The sequence below is a fragment of the Ursus americanus genome, chromosome 9 (assembly GCF_024610735.1).
Source record: "Ursus americanus isolate L20-20 chromosome 9, mUrsAme1.1.p, whole genome shotgun sequence".
NCBI classification, from domain to species: Eukaryota; Metazoa; Chordata; class Mammalia; order Carnivora; family Ursidae; genus Ursus; species Ursus americanus.
The window spans coordinates 29719727-29738325 of NC_142135.1; the positions used below are offsets into that span (position 1 = coordinate 29719727).

General features: G+C 37.8%; 1 protein-coding gene across 3 annotated transcripts in view; it reads left to right on the forward strand.

Moving 5' to 3' along the window:
• The window catches only part of ANGPT1 (angiopoietin 1), a 243138-nt gene that overhangs the window by 141553 nt on the left and 82986 nt on the right, over window positions 1–18599 (forward strand). For all 3 annotated transcript variants that reach the window (XM_045805796.2, XM_045805797.2, XM_087864678.1), the window contains one exon: window positions 10130–10285. In XM_045805796.2, the coding sequence (XP_045661752.1) occupies window positions 10130–10285 (156 nt within the window). The remainder of the gene's footprint in view (window positions 1–10129; window positions 10286–18599) is intronic.

The window sequence follows — 18599 nt, forward strand, 5'->3', positions numbered from 1 at the left end:
GAAAAATAATAGAGTTTGCAGAAGATGTTTCTTAGAATTATCCTGTAGAGAGTCTCTTATACCCCATCAGCCCCCCACAACTTACTGTCTGCTGGGGTGCTCACTAGTTCAAATGTCAAAGCTTTCTTTTTTAAGTGAATCAGAATATATTTTGTGTAGCATGCAAGGGGATAAATTTTCTTCCAGATAAACAAGAAACTAAAACAAAACAAAACAGCAACAACAACAAAAAAACCCCATTCAATTAAAGGGAGATATGTTTGCAATTTTCTGTTTCAAACAGCAAATTTCTTCTTTATTTTGTAAGTTATCACTTTTAATTAATTTAAAAACACTGTATACAAAGTTGCTTTGTGGTTCATCCATTTTCTCTACCATCTAAGTGTAAATTCAGAATTTGGGAAAAAAGTTTCTCGGTTGTTAGGCAGTATACTGGAGCTGTCCATGACTGTTAAACAGCTATTATCTATAGTGATTACATTTGACATAAAATATAACTCATCCAGTACTGGTGGTTTTAAATGGACCTTCAGTGAAATAAACTAGAGTGAAGTGAGCAGAACCACAAGATATGAATGGAGAATCTGATACACATAGGTTGGGAGTAGGGGAATGTATGTATATGAGAGCATATGTATACAAGTAAAAGTGCACACTTACACATACATATACGCTTATATGTGTCATTAAAGGGGTGAACTTTATGCTTAGAGTATTTGAAAATATGGTAAAGTACAAAGAAATTATCTACCTGAGCCTACTAAATAAATCTCATTTTAAAATCTGATGGCGTGCTTTTGCCCTGTGTGTGGCCTCAAAGGCATACCTTTGCTTCTGACTGATTTATCTCTTGATTTCCTGAACAACACATTCCAGGAGGTGGTCAGGAATGTCATCTTGCCTAAGCAAGCATAGCTTCTTGCATGCTGTCATAGTCTTCTGGCTCCTTCTTTATGCTCCATCCTCCAGGTTTTTCAGGCCACATTTTTGTGTGTTAAGCAGACCTAAGAAATGTATGCCCTCTCTGCCATGTTCATTTAGGACTGACTCTGAGAAGACTTCTTAATTCCCTCAGTTAGAGGATTCATTTATTCCTTCATTCTATCCCATCAGACATGCAGGTGGGCAGACATTTGTACCTTCATTCTAGCACTTGTAACATACTTGTATTATAGGTAGTCTTAATCATCAGAATCAAGTTTTAGTCATTCTTTTGCTTTCATTGTATAGCTCAGTGATTAAAACATGGTTAGTTTTCATTGTGTTTGGTAGATTTTACTTAGTTTAAATAATTACCTATAACAAGATGATTGCAAAAAGTAGAAAGGTACAGTTAAGACAAGATGGGGTTATGTGGTCCAGTAAGTGAGGATATATGTCTTCAGGCCTATCTGCTTTTGCATCTTTACATGGATCCCATTGACATTCATAAAGGCATCATCAATATTGGTTATGTGATATTTTGTACTTTCAGAAACAAATGTAACTAGGCTTAAGCTCACAATTGGAGGCTGTCAGTATTTTCATATACCCGTTCATTGATTCATGCATTATTTGAATTTATTTAAATTTATGAAGAGCAGAGTGCCTGGGTGGCTCAGTCTGTCAAATGTCTGCCTTCAGGTCAGGTCATGATTTCAGGGTCCTGGGATCAAGCCCCACATCAGGCTCTCTGCTCAGCAGAGAAGCTGCTTTTCCCTCTCCCTCTGTGAACTCAGTCTCATTCGCTCTCTCACTCAAATAAATAAAATATTTAAAAAATAAAATAAATTTACTAGGGGCACCTGGCTGGCTCAGTCCGTAGAGTATGCGACTCTTGATCTTAGGGCTGTGAGTTGAGGCCCCACGTTGGGTATAGAACTTAACTAAAAAAAAAATTTTTTTTTTAAATTTTACTCTAACTTACTTTTTTGCTTAGTGCCAGGCATTAAGTGATACCAAGATGAACAGTTGTTTTCCCTCAAGGAGCTTATGGTATGCTGAAGACAATGCTGTTATAAAAAAGAAAAAAAAAAAGAGGCACAAGATGCTCTAGAAGTACAAAGAAAGGGGACACCTGGCTGGCTCAGTCGGCTAAGCGTCTGACTCTTGATTTCAGCTCAGGTCATGATCTTGAGGTTGTGAGATCAAACTCCACAACAGGCTCCACGCTCAGTGGGGAGTCTGCTCGGGATACTCTCCCTTCCTCTCCCTCTGCCCCTCTGCACTGTATGTGCTCTCTCTCTCTCTGTCTCTCTCAAATAAATAAATGAATATTAAAAAAAAAAAGAAGTATAAAGGAAGGATATTACAGAGGAGAGTCATGGAAAGTTTCCTTGAGGAAAAACTTGAACTTAGTTTGAAAAACAGGACCTAGCCCATGACAAGGGAAGATGAGGTAGAAAAGCAACATTCCAGTCAGAGTAAAGCCTTGTGCAAAGGCATGGAAGCAAAAGAAAATAATGTGTGTTTGGAAAAATAATTTGGTGTGACTAGAGCATAGAGTACGAGTAGGGAGAGGGAGGCCAAATCCAGATCATAAAAGATTCTTCTATGCTGATTAAGGAGTTGTGACTTTATCTGCAGGTAGTGGAAGCCACTGAAAGTCAAGTTTAAGCAGTGGCGTGATGAAGACAAATTTATGTTTTAGATAGATCCCTCTGGTTATGCCATGGATGATGGACTGGAGGATGTCTGGGGTCAGGAGAGCAGTTATAGGGCCAAAACAAATCCAAAAGAAAAATGGCAAGAGTCTGACCAAAGTCAGTGCCCATGAGAATAAAGAGATGTGGTAGGGGGAAAGGGAAGTGGGGAGAGGGATGGACGTAGGCACTCTTCAGGAGATAGAAGCAACACAGTCTGGTGCTGATTGAATGTAGAAAATGAAGGCAAGGAATAGAAAAGATGACTCCCTGTGATGTGGATGAATGGGGAGGTGATAGTGGTGCCATTCATTAATATAAGAAACATAGGAAAAAAGCCAGGATGTGTTGGTGAAAAACAAGGAATATATTCTGGACAGAATGGTGTCTGGGAATTAAGGAAACCAGAAATCCTAGCTTTTTACCTTGAAACAGATGTGCTTGCTATGGAAACTTGATCCAAGGCTTTTATATAGTGTTCCTGTACCATTTTTTCCTAATTGTCATTAAAGATACATATTATATATGTTATAGACAGATATATATATCCATATTTCAATTTTCTATAATAAATTAAAATCTTTCATACTCTAATACTTTAAAAGGGAAATTTTAAATCAAGTAATTTGAGAGCTTGGAGCATTAGAAATAATCTAATCCAGACTTTCATTTCATAGATGTAGATCTGAAACCCAAATTGTTTAAGTAACTTGCCCAAGTTTATGGAGTAAATCAATAATAGTACCTGGATTAAAATCCAGATAACCTGACTCCTGCCTGAGTGTGCTTTTTATATACCATCTGCCTTTAAAAACGTGTAAAGGAGGGAAAGACATGTAAAGGGAAAAATTAAGCAGGCACTTATATTTTTAAAATTTCATGACTCTGAATTTTTTTGGGTGTCCGGTGGGTATAAGTGAAGGCGAGTGTGTAAAAGAGAGGTGCCAGGCTAGTAAACTATATTTTGGCATAGGAAACATGTCATTCATTTACGTGAAGAGAGAACGACTTTCCCGGGTCTTGACCCAACTCTGGGTTGTATATATGATTGATCACTTTTAGTAGCCACAAAAATGTGGTCTTAAGAGAATCATAACCAGGAAAAATTATTGCAGAATTTGTTCATATGGGATATTCTGGCATGCCCTTGATAGTTAGCTTCTCCCTGTGCTTCAGTGGCGGTATTGGTATAATTCTGCTGGAGGTGAGATAACAAACGTCCCCTCACATTCTTGTCAATAGCTGAGAGCTTCTCCCTATCAAACAGAAATAATATTTACAGGAAGAAATGTAGTCAGAGGTAAACGCCATCAGAGTATTTACCAACTCTATTGAAATGATTCATCTATACATATCTATTTCCTGCAAGACTCAACTCTTTGTACACATAATATCTGGTACCAGGCTTAGTACATAGGATGCATTTATCGTGTATTTGCTAGGACTAAATTGACATGATGCTGGATTAATAAACCTGAACTAATTTTAGAGTCTGGCTCTGTTTTTTGCCCTTTGTGAGGTGATGCATAGAAAGAATAAAATCAGGGGGTGCTGAGGCTCAGTGACTGAGGAGCCGCTAGCTGGTGGATATCAGTGCTGGGAGGTAAGTATAGGGTCCAGAAAGCAAAGTCAACAGCCCAAAAACTGATGGAGCATGAACTGGTATTATAAAAGGGGGGCCTCAAACCAGGAGCCCATAGAAGTGAAGCAAGTAGCAGAAACCAAGGAATAGGGAAATGTGGGGTGGGCCAAAAATACTGGCAACCACTGTTGTTGGCTCAGCTTGATGATGTAAGTCTGAGTTTCCCCACACACTGAACACAGCCTGACATCTGACATTAATTAGTTGTTTCACCTTGTTTTCTATAACCTCTCTGAACCTCAGGCACCACATCTATAAAATGAGATTTTGGGAGCTCATAATACTTAATGTCTCTTCCAGCTTGCTTATTCTAATGGTTTTCTTTCTTCCATAAATAGTAAGTGCTCCTTCAGATACCAAAATGAGAAATGGGATCATGTCAAGCCTATCAGTACAGAAACTATTTCAAATGTCAGCTAAATAGATTGGTTGTCTAAAAAGACAATTTTACTTTGCCATTTGGTAAAAGAAGCAGTATACTGGGAGATCTAATAATAAAAATTCTTGCAAATAATATATTTGGCCTAAGCCATCTTTTTATAAAACCATAAGCCTAGATGTAGTTGCATTTTCTGTATTGCCACTGATTTATGAAACAATGATATTAGATAAAACTATCAACATTTAAGGCATTTTTTGCATTGTTTTACCTTTTTATTGCTTTCCCATATTTACCCTTTTACTTTATTTCACGGTTGTTTTGCCATAACTGAGTAATACCATATGCACCAACATTCAATGAGAGTCCACTTAATCTACAACATATTTTAAGTGAACAATGCCTTTGTCAATTTTTATAGGGCTTAAAATGTTTTTTTCCTTAAGATTTACATGGAGAAATTCTATTATTTTGCTTTAAGATATGCTATTGTTTAAGAGAGCCCTTGAAGTGAAATGATAGAGAATGCATTTCATATGCAAGACATGTCATAGTATCACACAGATTTTGGTTCTCATGAACATGAAGCAGCAAGCATTTTGAAGGCCCACTAAGAAAGCTCTCTAAAAATTCTGTCTCATCATGGAAAGTGATACTATTCATTGGGCAAAAGACATGAGTAAGTGATTTATGAGTGAACTGCAAATGATTGATAATCTTGACTTCTTAAAAATATTTTTTCTCTACTTAATAATGCAACTTGTCACACGGTTGACTGTATATTTGCTTTCTTACCACCTATAACATTTCCCAGGATGTTATAGCCATAAATCTGTATGAAAATTATTAAATGAAAAATGAAAAATTATATATCTCTAAAGAAGTTTCTCCTCATCTGTTCTGTAGCCTTCATTTTATGTATTTCCTGCATGAATATTATGTGTTACCGGAATTTGTCTATGACATTCATGGTAGTGTGCTTGTGCTTGGTGAGGGACTATCCTCTAGAATGGAGTGCAACCTGCACGGTTATCTAGCCTCTTTCAAAGCAACATACCAGCCCTTTCACCCACTCATTGTGTGATCATAGACAATTTACATTAACTTCCCTGAGCCTGTTTCCTTATCAGTGAAATGAGGAAACAATACTGTGCCTAGACTGTTACAAGGAATCAGTCAGGTATTACCTAACTTTCGTAGAGGCTTAGCGTGCTGTTGTTATTGTTATTCTCTTTGTTATATTTTAGGATAGCTTGCAAGAAATAGAACGGGTAGAAGAAAACAAATATATTATAAATTGCATACTAAGCAAAAAAGGTAGGAATTGATGAAAGGATTTTTAATGACGCATTGCATTAAAAGTGCTAGCAAAGTGAACTTTCTACATAACTGGCCCTAGAGCCTCTCCCCTCCCTTCAGATTAACTTAGCCTCCAATATGGTGAAGCAGAATAAAGTAATCACCCTCTAGTGGTGCATGTTTTTCTCGAAGGAATGTGTAAATTAATTCTCAGTGAACTGGCTAAAAAGGAAATCAATCATTCATTCATTAATCAATCAGTCAACCAGCCAACCAGTCCAATAACAGAGCAGTTCCCCCAAATCTGAACCTAGTGGAACATCAGAAGGTAGAAGTGAATCCTTTCTTTCATCTCTATCAAGTCACCCAAGACCTCTGAGCTGCATCTCTTAAACCATAGAGTCAATACTCCCCATGTAGGGTTGGTGTTAAGAATCCAGTCAATGTGTACGAAAGCTTTTTGTAAACACTAAATCACTTTACAAATTTAACATTATTTCTTTGCTTATACATCATTCATTGTTCATTATCTCATTTCAAATGGCATCCTACCTTCTCTTGCTGGTGTTTTGGCCAGTACTTTATCTAGAGTCAGACTCTAGAGTGGCAGTACAGTCAAATAATTTGATGCTTCCAGTTGGGAGTCTCCTGCTTTATAATCTCTCAGGTCCGTGGTCAGCAACTTCTAAGCTTAAAATTGACATCTTAGGTGTTTCTAAAATATTAAAACTTGAAGTAGCCATCATATTCTGCAAATGTATTTTTAAAACCAGTAGGGAATGTATGAGGACAATTGAATTTGTTACAAATTTTTCCTGAACCTGGCTGATATGACACATCAAGATGTATTTCACAGTTCTACATCTACAGAGGAATGTTTAGAGATAAGATGAAAGTAGCCTTCCTTATTAATCACACATTGTATATTGACTTCTGCCTCCCTCGTCAGCCTTTAAATCAACTACATCTGGTTTTTGCTTCTTAAATGTGCCATTATCTTTTGCATTAAAAGGCAGTTACTCTTAGAGAGAGCAGCCCCAGTTGATTAAAAAATAATTAACTAGAGTTATATACATGTTACTAATCATGGCAGCCCAAATAAGAATTTTAATATAGGTTGGAGACCTACTATATTGCTACAACAGGGTCAGCAGAATTGGGAGACTCTTTATGATGAATGCCTATATAAAGCAGTTATTTTGCTTTGCTGGTGTTAACTTTTACAGCTAAGAAAAACCATAATAATACAGAATAAATAGGAGCTGCCAAAGGTAGGATCACAAAGCAGCTGAACTTTAGTGTAGTAGCTCTATGCCAGAGGGTGTCCTTTATGGAGACTGAAACACATGATTATATTACACCCAGAGCAAGTTAAACTCTGGGAAATAACTCCCAGTAACCAACTGCATAAGAAATTGATGTATAGGGGCGCCTGGCTGGCTCAGTTGCTAGAGCATGCATCTCTTGATTTTGGGGTTGTGAGTTCAAGCCCCACATTGGGCATAGAACCTACTTAAAAAAGTGATGTATAATGATCAAGCAGATCTGTATTGGAGCTCACTGATTAGTGAATTCTCTCTCACTAGACAAATCTACATGGGAAACCAAGTTGTTATTTGAACTTTCTTGGTAAGCAGAGAATGTGACACTGAATAAATTTGGTGGTCTAGATCACTGCTACTCAAGGAAATTGTTGTCATTTTGCAAACAAGGTAAGAAGCTTGCTCCAGAATGTAAATTAAAGCTTTAGAGCATCACTTTCTTCATTGAGAGAGTCTTGCTCCTACACCCACCCACCCACCCACACACACACACACACACACACACACATACACACTCTATTTGTAGTACCAGTGTGCTTAGTGACAGATAATTTACATTCTGGCACAGTTTCTTCATTTCATGACAGACTATTCACAAACAGGTGTCATATAGGCAGTTATTCTGTGGACCAGACTTTGAGAAGCACTGGTCTTTGCCTAAATCAGTATTACATTGGGAAGTTTTTAAAATATATAGTTGTCTAGTATATACCCTTGAAAATTCTGATTCAGCATTCTGGTGTGTGGTACCTTCATCTGCATTTTAAAAATGCTTCTCGTATAGTTTTGATAAATATACAAGGTTGAGGAGCTACACGATAAAATGCACAGAGTAATTAAATAATGCTAAGATGAATAGGTTAGAGATTGAGAATGTGGGTTTTGGCATTGGGGTTACTTACTGTTTCTCGTGGGCAAATTGTTCTGGATTTTCTAGGCCTCAATAGTCTCACTTAAAAGCAGCTATAACAATACCTACCACATAAGCTTGTTGTAAGTTTTAAGTACTGTTATGAAAAGAAAGCACTTAGTTCAGTGCTATCACATAGACAATTGATAAATGTCAGCTATGTATGGTGGGTATCACCTCCATGATGGAGAGGCACCTGCCATTTTTGAGAATATACCCATTCATAACTTCCCAAAAGAAAGTTATAGGATGTTATGAGGAAAAGGGAAATATGATGCAGAATCCAAAACAACAGATGTCTGATGCTCTGACCTACCCTCTTTTCCATTACCTTTCTATTGTTAATTAGATATGTTAGTGCAATTGGAGTAAAGCCAAGATACAGACCTTGCGTTTTGTCAAGATAATTTCTAGATATCTATTCTAACCTATGTTGTATTTGTTTTATAACAGATACTTGTAGGTTGATTTTTCCCCCCTCTACTACTAATTTCAGAATAAAGAATGGAGTTACTTTATATTGACTAAGGACATAGTCAGAATTTATTAATAACAATATGAGTTTGACTCTAACCTTTCATTTTCTTTCACTTGGGGCAGATTTATGTTTGATAAATAGAAATAAGCAAAAGATGGTGTTAGAAAGTGAGCTGCCAAAGTTTCACAAAGGGGAATTTAGCTTTAGACTATATTTATTACATGACAATAATGTTACTATGGATTATAAAATAGTGGATGTATTATGGTCCACTAAATCAGTAAAAATCACGTAGCTGTTAATGATTTGGAACCCAGTTCGTGAAACACAACTTGGCAGAGCCATCAAGTGGTTAAGAGTGTTGGTATGAAAGTTAAGGGCTTTTGTACTCAAATCCAAGTCTGGCTGTTTTTGCGGTGTGTGGCCTTGGACCTGACTTCTCTGGGATGCAATTTCCCCATATGTGTAATTGGGTAATAAAATGTAGTCACCACACTGTGGTGGGGGAGAATTAAGTGCACTGACAGGGAGCTGTAGGCTTCTTCTGTATTTTTCAAGCAGTGCTTATGCTCGGCTTTATTCTCTGCAGTGCCCAGCAGCCTCCCTCTAGTAAGTCACTTAATAATTCTTCCCGGCCCCCATGGTACAATTTATTTTACAACCATAGTATTCCCTAAGATGGCACCATAGAGGACTAAATGTTACCCAAGGTGAGGAGGGCAAATGTTGCCTTATGGGTTATACTTTCAGTGCCTTTTTATTTTAGTTTAGTTTAGTTTTTTGAGCTTTCAAAGGAGCACTGAGAATGGCGTTAGCCAGCTCTGTGGCTCTGCAGCTCATTTCGTATCCTGTTGCCCGTACTTTACTATTCCCTTCAAAGCTTATGTTTTGGGCATGTGCCCTCCTGCCACTCCTTGTGTAATTCCCCTAACCCAGCATGGCCTTTTACTTTTCATTGCAGAAATGAAAGCAGGAGGCTGAATTTTTCTCAGAGATGAGTGGGCAATATGGTATAATGAAAAGACCAGAGAACCAAGATTTAGATTTAAATGATCGTGCGAACACTGCTGCATTCTTGCTGGGTGACCGGGGGCTCATCATTGACCTTTGACTGATTCTGTTTCCTCAGCTACAAATAAAAACAAACAAACAAACAAAAAAACCCCACAAAAAACAATGAGGCCATCTGTGCCTAACTCACATCTTTGCTGTGAGGGTTGAAGGAGTTGCAGAAAATAAGGAAGCACTATCCAAGTACAAATTTTCCGATGATTATATGTATGTATCAGTATATTAGGAGTTTGTTAGCAACTGGGTTCCTGTGTGCTCTGCTCCCATTTCCTCAGCTCCCAGGAACACAGAGGATCCCTGCCAGATGGATGATTTGCCAGCTGTGTCTTGTTTTGTCATTGTAAATATTACATGCTCCGAGAGACTTTGCTTATAATGTGGTATGTTTTGTCCTTTATCTCCTGCAGATTGAGAACTACATTGTGGAAAATATGAAGTCGGAGATGGCCCAGATACAGCAGAATGCTGTGCAGAACCACACGGCCACCATGCTCGAGATAGGAACCAGCCTCCTCTCTCAGACCGCAGAGCAGACCAGAAAGCTGACAGATGTTGAGACCCAGGTATACCCCTGGGCCAGAGTCGACAAACTCTTAACTAAGAAGATTTTTTCCCCTTTAGCTTACTCCATAAACACAGAGCACATTTCACCACTGAGATTGGGGAAACATATACATTTTTGTTTATTGGTAATAACAACAACGACTGCCTGACACGCTCGCTATGCATGTTTCTTTTGATTTAACGAGGGTTGGTATATTTAGCTTTGCATGTGTTTGCAAAAACAGGACTGGTAAAGAACTTAATCAGCATTGAAATTCAAATAAACACTGCAGCTACCAACTGTGATATATGTGTCAAACAAAATAGCCATTTGGGTCAAATTGGTGCCTTTGATGTGTGTTTTTGACCTGTCCTGCTTCGTCTCTGGTAATACACTGGCCACAAGGGCACCTGCAGAGGTTTGGTGCAGTCAGTGGACAGGCAGGAAAACCCAAATGAACTGATCAGCAATGTGTAGATTTTTTTATTCAGCATGATTTTATAATGAGAAGTCAATTAAAACTCTTTTTCTACATAATATCTAAATCATCCTACCACGGACAATAACATACTTCTTTATGTACAGTCGTACTTATTTCAGTACAAATCGGTAAAATGCCCTTTAATCATCAGTCACAAACCTACCATTACAGTTTAGTGAAAATATTTTTGATGATTTGAAGATGATCTCTTGGTCCCCTTTTCACCGTAGAAATGGTTATTCCATTTATCATTCTGAAACGCAGAGGGTGAGTCTACCTCAGTGTAATTGATTTCCGGAAGCAAAGCTGAAATATATTGTTAAAAGATAAACTGAGGCTCCTCGAAATGTTCAAGAACTTATTTGGGCATGCATCAACTCAAGTTGAGCAGTGCTTAGCTGAAAGTGGTTAGGAACGGTCTACTGTGTGAGCTAAGGGAAAGGTCGGAATAGAGAAAATGCAGAAGCAAAGCAAGGAAATTATTTGATTGACTATAGCCTAAGCAGTTGCCTTATTTGAGGGAACCTTCTTGGCTGTAATTGATTGTTCCTAACTTTCATTTTCTTGGATTCAAATGCACTGACTCTGGCTTAGGCTTTGATTTACTTATGTAGGTTACCAAGGCATTAGAGCTACTCAGTCTAATGGCCTCCTTGTTTAAATATTTTATATTTATATAAAACAATATAAATATTGTTAAAAAACAATAAGAATTATAAATAAGATGTAACATTATTTCTATTTTATTTCATTTCTGTTAATGGCATCATAGATCATATAATGATATTTAAAGATAAAGAACAATGACAATTTATATGGATAGAGAATTATATATTAGACAGACAACTTTCCCAGGTACAAATGATGTTTATGAGAACCATTTAAAGCAGACAGAGATCAGAAAAGTTTGAGCAGTTTTCTCATATTGATATAGCTAGTAAATTGAGTCTGGCGCTCAGATGGAGGCATTCTCATTTCTTTCCTTTTCTATCCCTCTTGATTAGTAATGCTAATAATTAAATAAGCACTTAATAAGAACTAAATAAGAACTTAAATGTGGATTACATTGGGGCAGTAAAACACATGGGCTTTGGAAAATATTTTTTGCTGCACGCTATCATCAGATAACCACAGGCGATGGGGGAGGGAAGACCACGTATTATAACTAAAAAGTATGAGACTTTATTTTATCATTTATCATCATACCAAGCAAGCTTGGTGATCCGCAGACATTGACTTCTGGTGGTATAAATGATATGAGTGTATTTTCTCTTGTTTTCATAAGAACAGAATACTCGCCATCTCCTACAAAGCACTCTATATATTCAAAAACTGGAACAACACAATTAATACTGCCATACCTGAGTGAACATTTGAAATTTTTGTGCATTTATGTTATGAATTTTAATGACCTACATGGCAGCAGGGTTTTATTTTTTCTATCCCGTAAATCCTTTTTGAGTTGTTTTTGTTCTCTTTTTACCTAGGAATTGGAGTTGTGGAGGGGCAGGGCAGGGGGGAATCCCGCTGTTAGCATACTAATCTCCACAAACCATTAAGATACATGCTGTATAAGATTTTAAGAGGTAGCAACTTGTTCTGGATCCTTAAGACTAAGAGATATGTACTTTATGGAAAATAGTAGAGAAAATTCATAGGAAAAAAACCTTCTCTCTATGAGGAACGGCTAAAACTAAATAATCCTTAAAGGCTAATGAAAGTTTATTAGATGTACCAAGAAGAATTTTAAGATAGCTAAAACCTGGAAAATATCTTAAAAAATCACAAATCTATCAGAGCTTGCAATGAGAGGGAGGTAGAAAAGGAAGACAATGGTTCCAACCAGCTGTGTCCTACCGTACGAAGTAAATCCTGGGTGTTCTCTTGATCATTTTAATGTCTTCCAACTGTCTGTACTGTCTGTAAAGCTGCAGTGCTCCAAAACATTTTCATGCAAATATATATACATGCGATATTTAGTCGAACCTTTGCGACAGAACATGTTCTACTTAGACATAACCACTCAAGTGCACTCAAGTACAGGTGCAGGAACAAGTTACAGAATGAATCCTAAATTATTCCTTAATCTAAATGAACTCTATCCTTGTATATTAAGTATTTATATATATTAAAAAAAGACCAGGAAATCCTTCTGTGCTATGCAAGTCTGTTCCTAGGTTTTTGCTCCCATATTAATCCTGCCTTGTTTCACATAGGTATGTGTTGCTTTTCTTAAACTGACTTCAGGTTCTCAGTTTTTTAGGAACTTACAAGGGCTTTGCAATGCATTTTCGTGTTCTAACTTTTACATGATGATGTTATAAAGATAAGTAACTTATTGCTTTCCGGTCCTCTCTAGACCTTCTAGACTTAAACTTAGCAAAAGGTGGTAGAAACATGGTTTTGCTGCAGTGCCATTTAAAAACACTTGTGTGTTCAATAAGCATCATAATCAGAAAAGAAACAGATAATGAGCACACCTAAGTAACCCTGCTGGCCAAGGCAGGGAGAATCAGGCGCCAACACCATGCCCGTCCCTTCCTCCTTAGTCTCACTTGCAGTGCTTTTCTCACTCTGTTATCAGTTTGTGCCGACATCTCCTTTACTTCCAGTTCCTCTTTCTGAGTGCGCACTATGAAGGGGTTAGTTTCAGACATTATTCATGTCCCTTCCCGACATGTAAGTCCATTTCTGGCTTCTACCACAGGCCAGTTTTGATTAGAGGCACACTAATAGACAAACTACATGAAAATTCACCTCTCATAATTGGTGTACAGCTCTGTTCCAAGGAATTTTACATATATTAGCTATTTAATAATTTAATAAAAATCTTAGGGGGTTGGGGCGCCTGGGTGGCTCAGTCATTAAGCGTCTGTCTTTGGCTCAGGTCATGATCCCAGGGTCCTGGGATCGAGCGCTGCATCAGGCTCCCTGCTCAGCGGGAACCCTGCTTCTCCCTCTCTCACTCCCCCTGCTTGTGTTCCCTCTCGCTGTGTCTGCCTCTGTCAAATCAATAAAAATCTTTAAAAAAAAAATCTTAGGGGGTAGGTACTATCACCATCCCTCATTTATAGATGTGAAAATTGAAATCTAGAAAGGAGAAGCAATTTGCCCTGGGTGAAACAACTAATAGTAAGTGTTAGAGCAAAGTTTTAACCCCAGGAAGTCTAGCATGAGTCTAATGGGTCCAAGCGGAGAGTAAGGTGGAAATCAGATAAAACAAAAGTAATGGGAACCTAACAGTAACACTGAATGTTTTCTGTAAATGGTAAAGACACTGCTGCTGTTGCTGTTGCGCTGATGGCACCACCAACTATTGTCATGTCACCACGTAACTACACATCATCTCATGTGATCCTGGAATCCTTTGTTGTCCTTGCCACTTGCTGGCTGTGTAACTATGGGGCAGTTCCTCAGATGCTTAGGCTACATTTCCTCTAATTTCCAATTATTTATATAGGAACCATTGTGTTAAGAATGGGATTTAACCAAATACTAAAAGGCATATTTTGGGTATGTCCTTAATGCAAGAGATTTTAATAGGTATGGTATAAAATACAACCATAAGTAAAACAATCCTTATCCTCAGTGATCTTAATTGAATTAATGTGGCAAACTTGTCTAAACCATTTCTTTCTTAACTTTCCATCAAATTAATTAGCTGTGGAGCCTTTTCATATAGCCATAAAAATGCATCTTTCCAATCTCCTACTGTGGGGGTTTCATTGACCAATGGTCCCAGCTGCTGTGCTCTGAAATCCATCAATGTGTTGGTGCAGAGGGCACAATTCCCAGTGGCCACTTCTAGCCAGTGACACATTGTGGGTAGCAGTACTTAGACCTGTTCCTGGGAACTGTTGGATTCCACTGACATATGACTTTGGCTAACGGCTCTCCTTTAGCCTTGCTGAACTTTCTCACAACTGCCCTGGAGGCTAAGATTTTCACTCAATCTCCTTTCCTTCCCTTTCTTCTTTACTATGATTAGACCTGCATCCAAGTCAGAAGGCTCCTAGACAACTTTGTCTTCTTCCCAATTTTCCCTTATAGGCATTTCCCCTAGTAAATTTCTTGCATATCTAATCTCATTTTATCATCTGCCTCTCAGAGGTCACGAACTATCACACCTGTTTGGACTTCAATTGTACAATTGCAAATTTAAGCCAGTTCAGGAATAGTTTAATCAATGAGCATCAGTCTCTAGACCGAAATGGATTTGAAATGGCAGCTCTCAGAGTTGAGCCAATGGATCTCTTTAACTTGAAGAGAGAAGAGCTGAATAAATATTTAACCTTGGCCTAGTTAAAATGGCAGTAAAATAAATTTGCTAATGGGTCATCCAAAGAAAATACCACGGTAATTAACTTTCTCACAAGGTCTGGAAAAAGTGTTTGATGACCCATTCGGAGAGGTCTCAGTGAACTATGACCCACAGGTCAAATTTGAATTGCAATCTCTTTTTGTAAATAAAGTTTTTATTGAACACAGCTACACTATTCATTTATATGTTGTATATGGCTGCTTTCCCAATAAAAAGGCAGAGTTGAGTAGTTGTACCAGAAACCATATGGCCCACCAATCTATTTACTATCTGGCCTTTATAGAAAAAGCTGGCCAACCCTTGTATTAGGATACAAACTTCAACAGAGCAAGGATTTTGTCTGTCTTGTTCACTGTTCCATCCTTAGGATTTAAAACAGCATTTAGTACAACAGCTCTTAGTAAATCCTTCTAAAATGTTGATTACATGAACTAATATTAGTCCCTCAGTTTCTGTAGATTTCAACCTGATGCTCCTAAGACCAAAGGTAACGTCCTAAAGGTTGTATATTGATTGTTATATATATCCATCAATAGCTAATGGGTCAGAATAGGACTTTGAATGGAAACACTCTACTGCAAAGTTGTTCCGACCGACTAAGAACACTGGATGACAGCGTATTCTCTGTATTCTAAGGAGCAAGAGAAATTTGGCCACTTTCTTGCTTCATAGTGCTAGTTTAGTGTTGGAGTGGAGAGGGAAGTCGGATGCCATTAGCTGCAACAAGCAGATGTCATGGTGCTATGAAAGAAACCGTTTTGATAGCAGTTGTTATTGACTGAGGGGAGGTCCCTTTTTTAGCCAGAGAAAAGCTGCTTGTATATAGCTACATGAGCTTATAGGAAAGAAGTCAGACGCCAGAGACTGACTACCTGGATTCCGATCTGACTCTTCTGTGGATTAGCTCTGTGATATAAGTGCTGTCTCTACTAAACTACATAACCCAATGAGATTTTCATTATGTTATAAATATAGTATTTATTTGTATATATTATAAATAAAATATAAAATATTACATACAATAATTATGTAGTATTAATTCTATACATTATCATGACTAAGATTAACAGTAATTCTCTCAGATTAATTTATCTTTCACATTCAAATTTCCTCAATTGTTCTACCCAAAATTTTATAGGCATTTTAACTTTTAAGACCCTTTTAATTTAGAGTAATCTTCCAGTTTTTTTTTTCTTGAGGTTTTTAAGAAACCAGACCAGTTGTTTCGTATACTGTCCCATATTCCTTAACTTTTCTGAGTATTTCTTTATGATATGTTTTAATTTACTCATTCATTCCCCATGGTTTTTCTTTAAACAGGAAGTTAAGTCTAAAGGTTCAATTAGATTGAGTTGAACATGGTGGTGGGAGTACTTCATAGAATTACTCATTACTTCCTATTGCATCTCATCAGGAAGCACAAATGCCAGCTTGCCACACTCTCAGTAATGCTATGGTTTTTTAAGATTTTATTTATTTATTTATTTATTTATTTATTTATTTATTTATTTATTTGAGAGAGAGAGAGAGAGAGAGTGCATTCGAGCAGGAGGAGGAACAGAAGGAGAGGGACAAACAGACTCGGAACTGAGCATGGATACAACTAATATCCATGTGGGGGGCGGGGGGCTGATCCCATGACCCTGAGATCATGACCTGAGCCAAAAGCAACAGTTGGACATTTAACAGACTGAGCTACCCAGCCACCCCTCTCAGTGATGCTGTTTTAACTCGGTTAGGGTAGAGGCCTCCACATCTCTCCATATTAGTTGTCCACTTTCCTCTTAGAAATTAACAGATAACCTGGAGAGTGGTAGTTTGTCACACTGCCATCACTGACCAAATTAATTATTTCAATCAATTTTGTAAAATGGTGATCTTCTGATTCTTTGAACATGTAGCAGCCTTTATTTTTCTGTAAAAACCTAATTGCGAAGGCATCATACTTTGTGTTATATTTTTCATTTGAAAAACATAATTAAAGTAAAAGGAAGTACAAACTACAAACAAGGCTGATTTCAAAGTTAATATGCTGGTGAAAGAAAATTTCTTTTGAGGGAGATTGTCCTTTTAAGGAAGATCAGAGGCACTCTTTAAAATATTAAAGGGAAGCTGGCTGAAGTTCTCTAACTCACTTGGTTTGGTCTGAGAAACTAGTCATTTTTATTTTTAAATTTTAGGGTTTTTTTTAAGATTTATTTATTTTGAAAGAGAGAGAGAGAGAGAGAGCAGGGGGAGGGGCAGAGGGAGAGGGCGAGAAAGTCTTCAGCAGACTCCACATTGAGCATGGAGCCCCATCTGGGGCTCGATTTCACAACCCCGAGATCATGACCTAAGTGGAAACCAAGAGTTGGAGGTTTAACCAACTGTGCCACCCAGGTACCCCAATTTTAGTTTTTTGTTTTTTGGGTTTTTTTTTAATGAAGAACTAACATTTTGGAGTCCGTAAATCCTTAGTTTCAAGTCTTATATCTTCCTTACTCTGTAGTATATGCTGCAGAATTTAAGTTTTGAAATTGTTCCTTGGGGGCTTTTTTCACATGCTCTTTGCTCTCCTTTTTTCTTTTCCCTTTCCTTTCCTTTCCTTTCCTTTCCTTTCCTTTCCTTTCCTTTCCTTTCCTTTCCTTTCCTTTCCCCTCCATCCCTCCTTCCTTCCCCCCTTCCCTCACCCTTCCTTCCTTCCTTCCTTCCTTCCTTTCTCTTTCTTTTTCTTCTTTCTTTCTTTCTTTCTTTCTTTCTTTCTTTCTTTCTTTCTTTCAGAGATGTGCTTTGGAATATGTTTAGGCTAAAGAATAAAATGCCTTTTGTCACTTTAATGGAACACTTAGGTTATTGCTAAGCAGCAAGTTTCATAGACAGTTTATCATAGTTTCCTATGAAACTATAGTTTCCGTTGTTCATTTTTTAACTTCAGGCCTCTTTTAACATATCAGCAGAGAGGGAATTGAAGTAAAGCAGCTATTTGGTCAGGGTGATGGGGAAAGAAGGGAAGGAATTGCCATTTGTGCTCAAAAGTGGCCAGAGGTGACCTGTCATCTGCCCTGGACTAAGTGAGATTTGGGATTTGTCTCCCTCCTTCTCCTACATTCAGATGCTGCTTTAGATTTAGATTTTAGATTGTTATCACTGAAGTCCCACTTAACATTCACGTGGCCTGCTACCTTCTGTCTGACAATGACCCAACTTGAAAAATAACTCACTGTCCATCATCTAGCATATCATCCAGCAAATAGCTCTGACTGTGCCAGTGTGCCAGACCCCATGCTGGGCATTGGCAATATGGAGGCTCCGGATGGAATAGTCCTCCCTCTGTGTAACTGACATCCTCATGGGGTAGAGAAACAACAAATGAGCAAATTGGATACTTTCCAATAGTGATGATTTTTTAAAGATAATCCAATAGGATGACTTGATGGGGGATGGTGGGAAGTTATATTACAGACAGTGGCCAGGAGGGCCTCCCTAAGCAAGAATTGAATAAGAAATCAGCCATGCATCTGGGAAGATGTGGGCAACTGCAAATACAAAGGT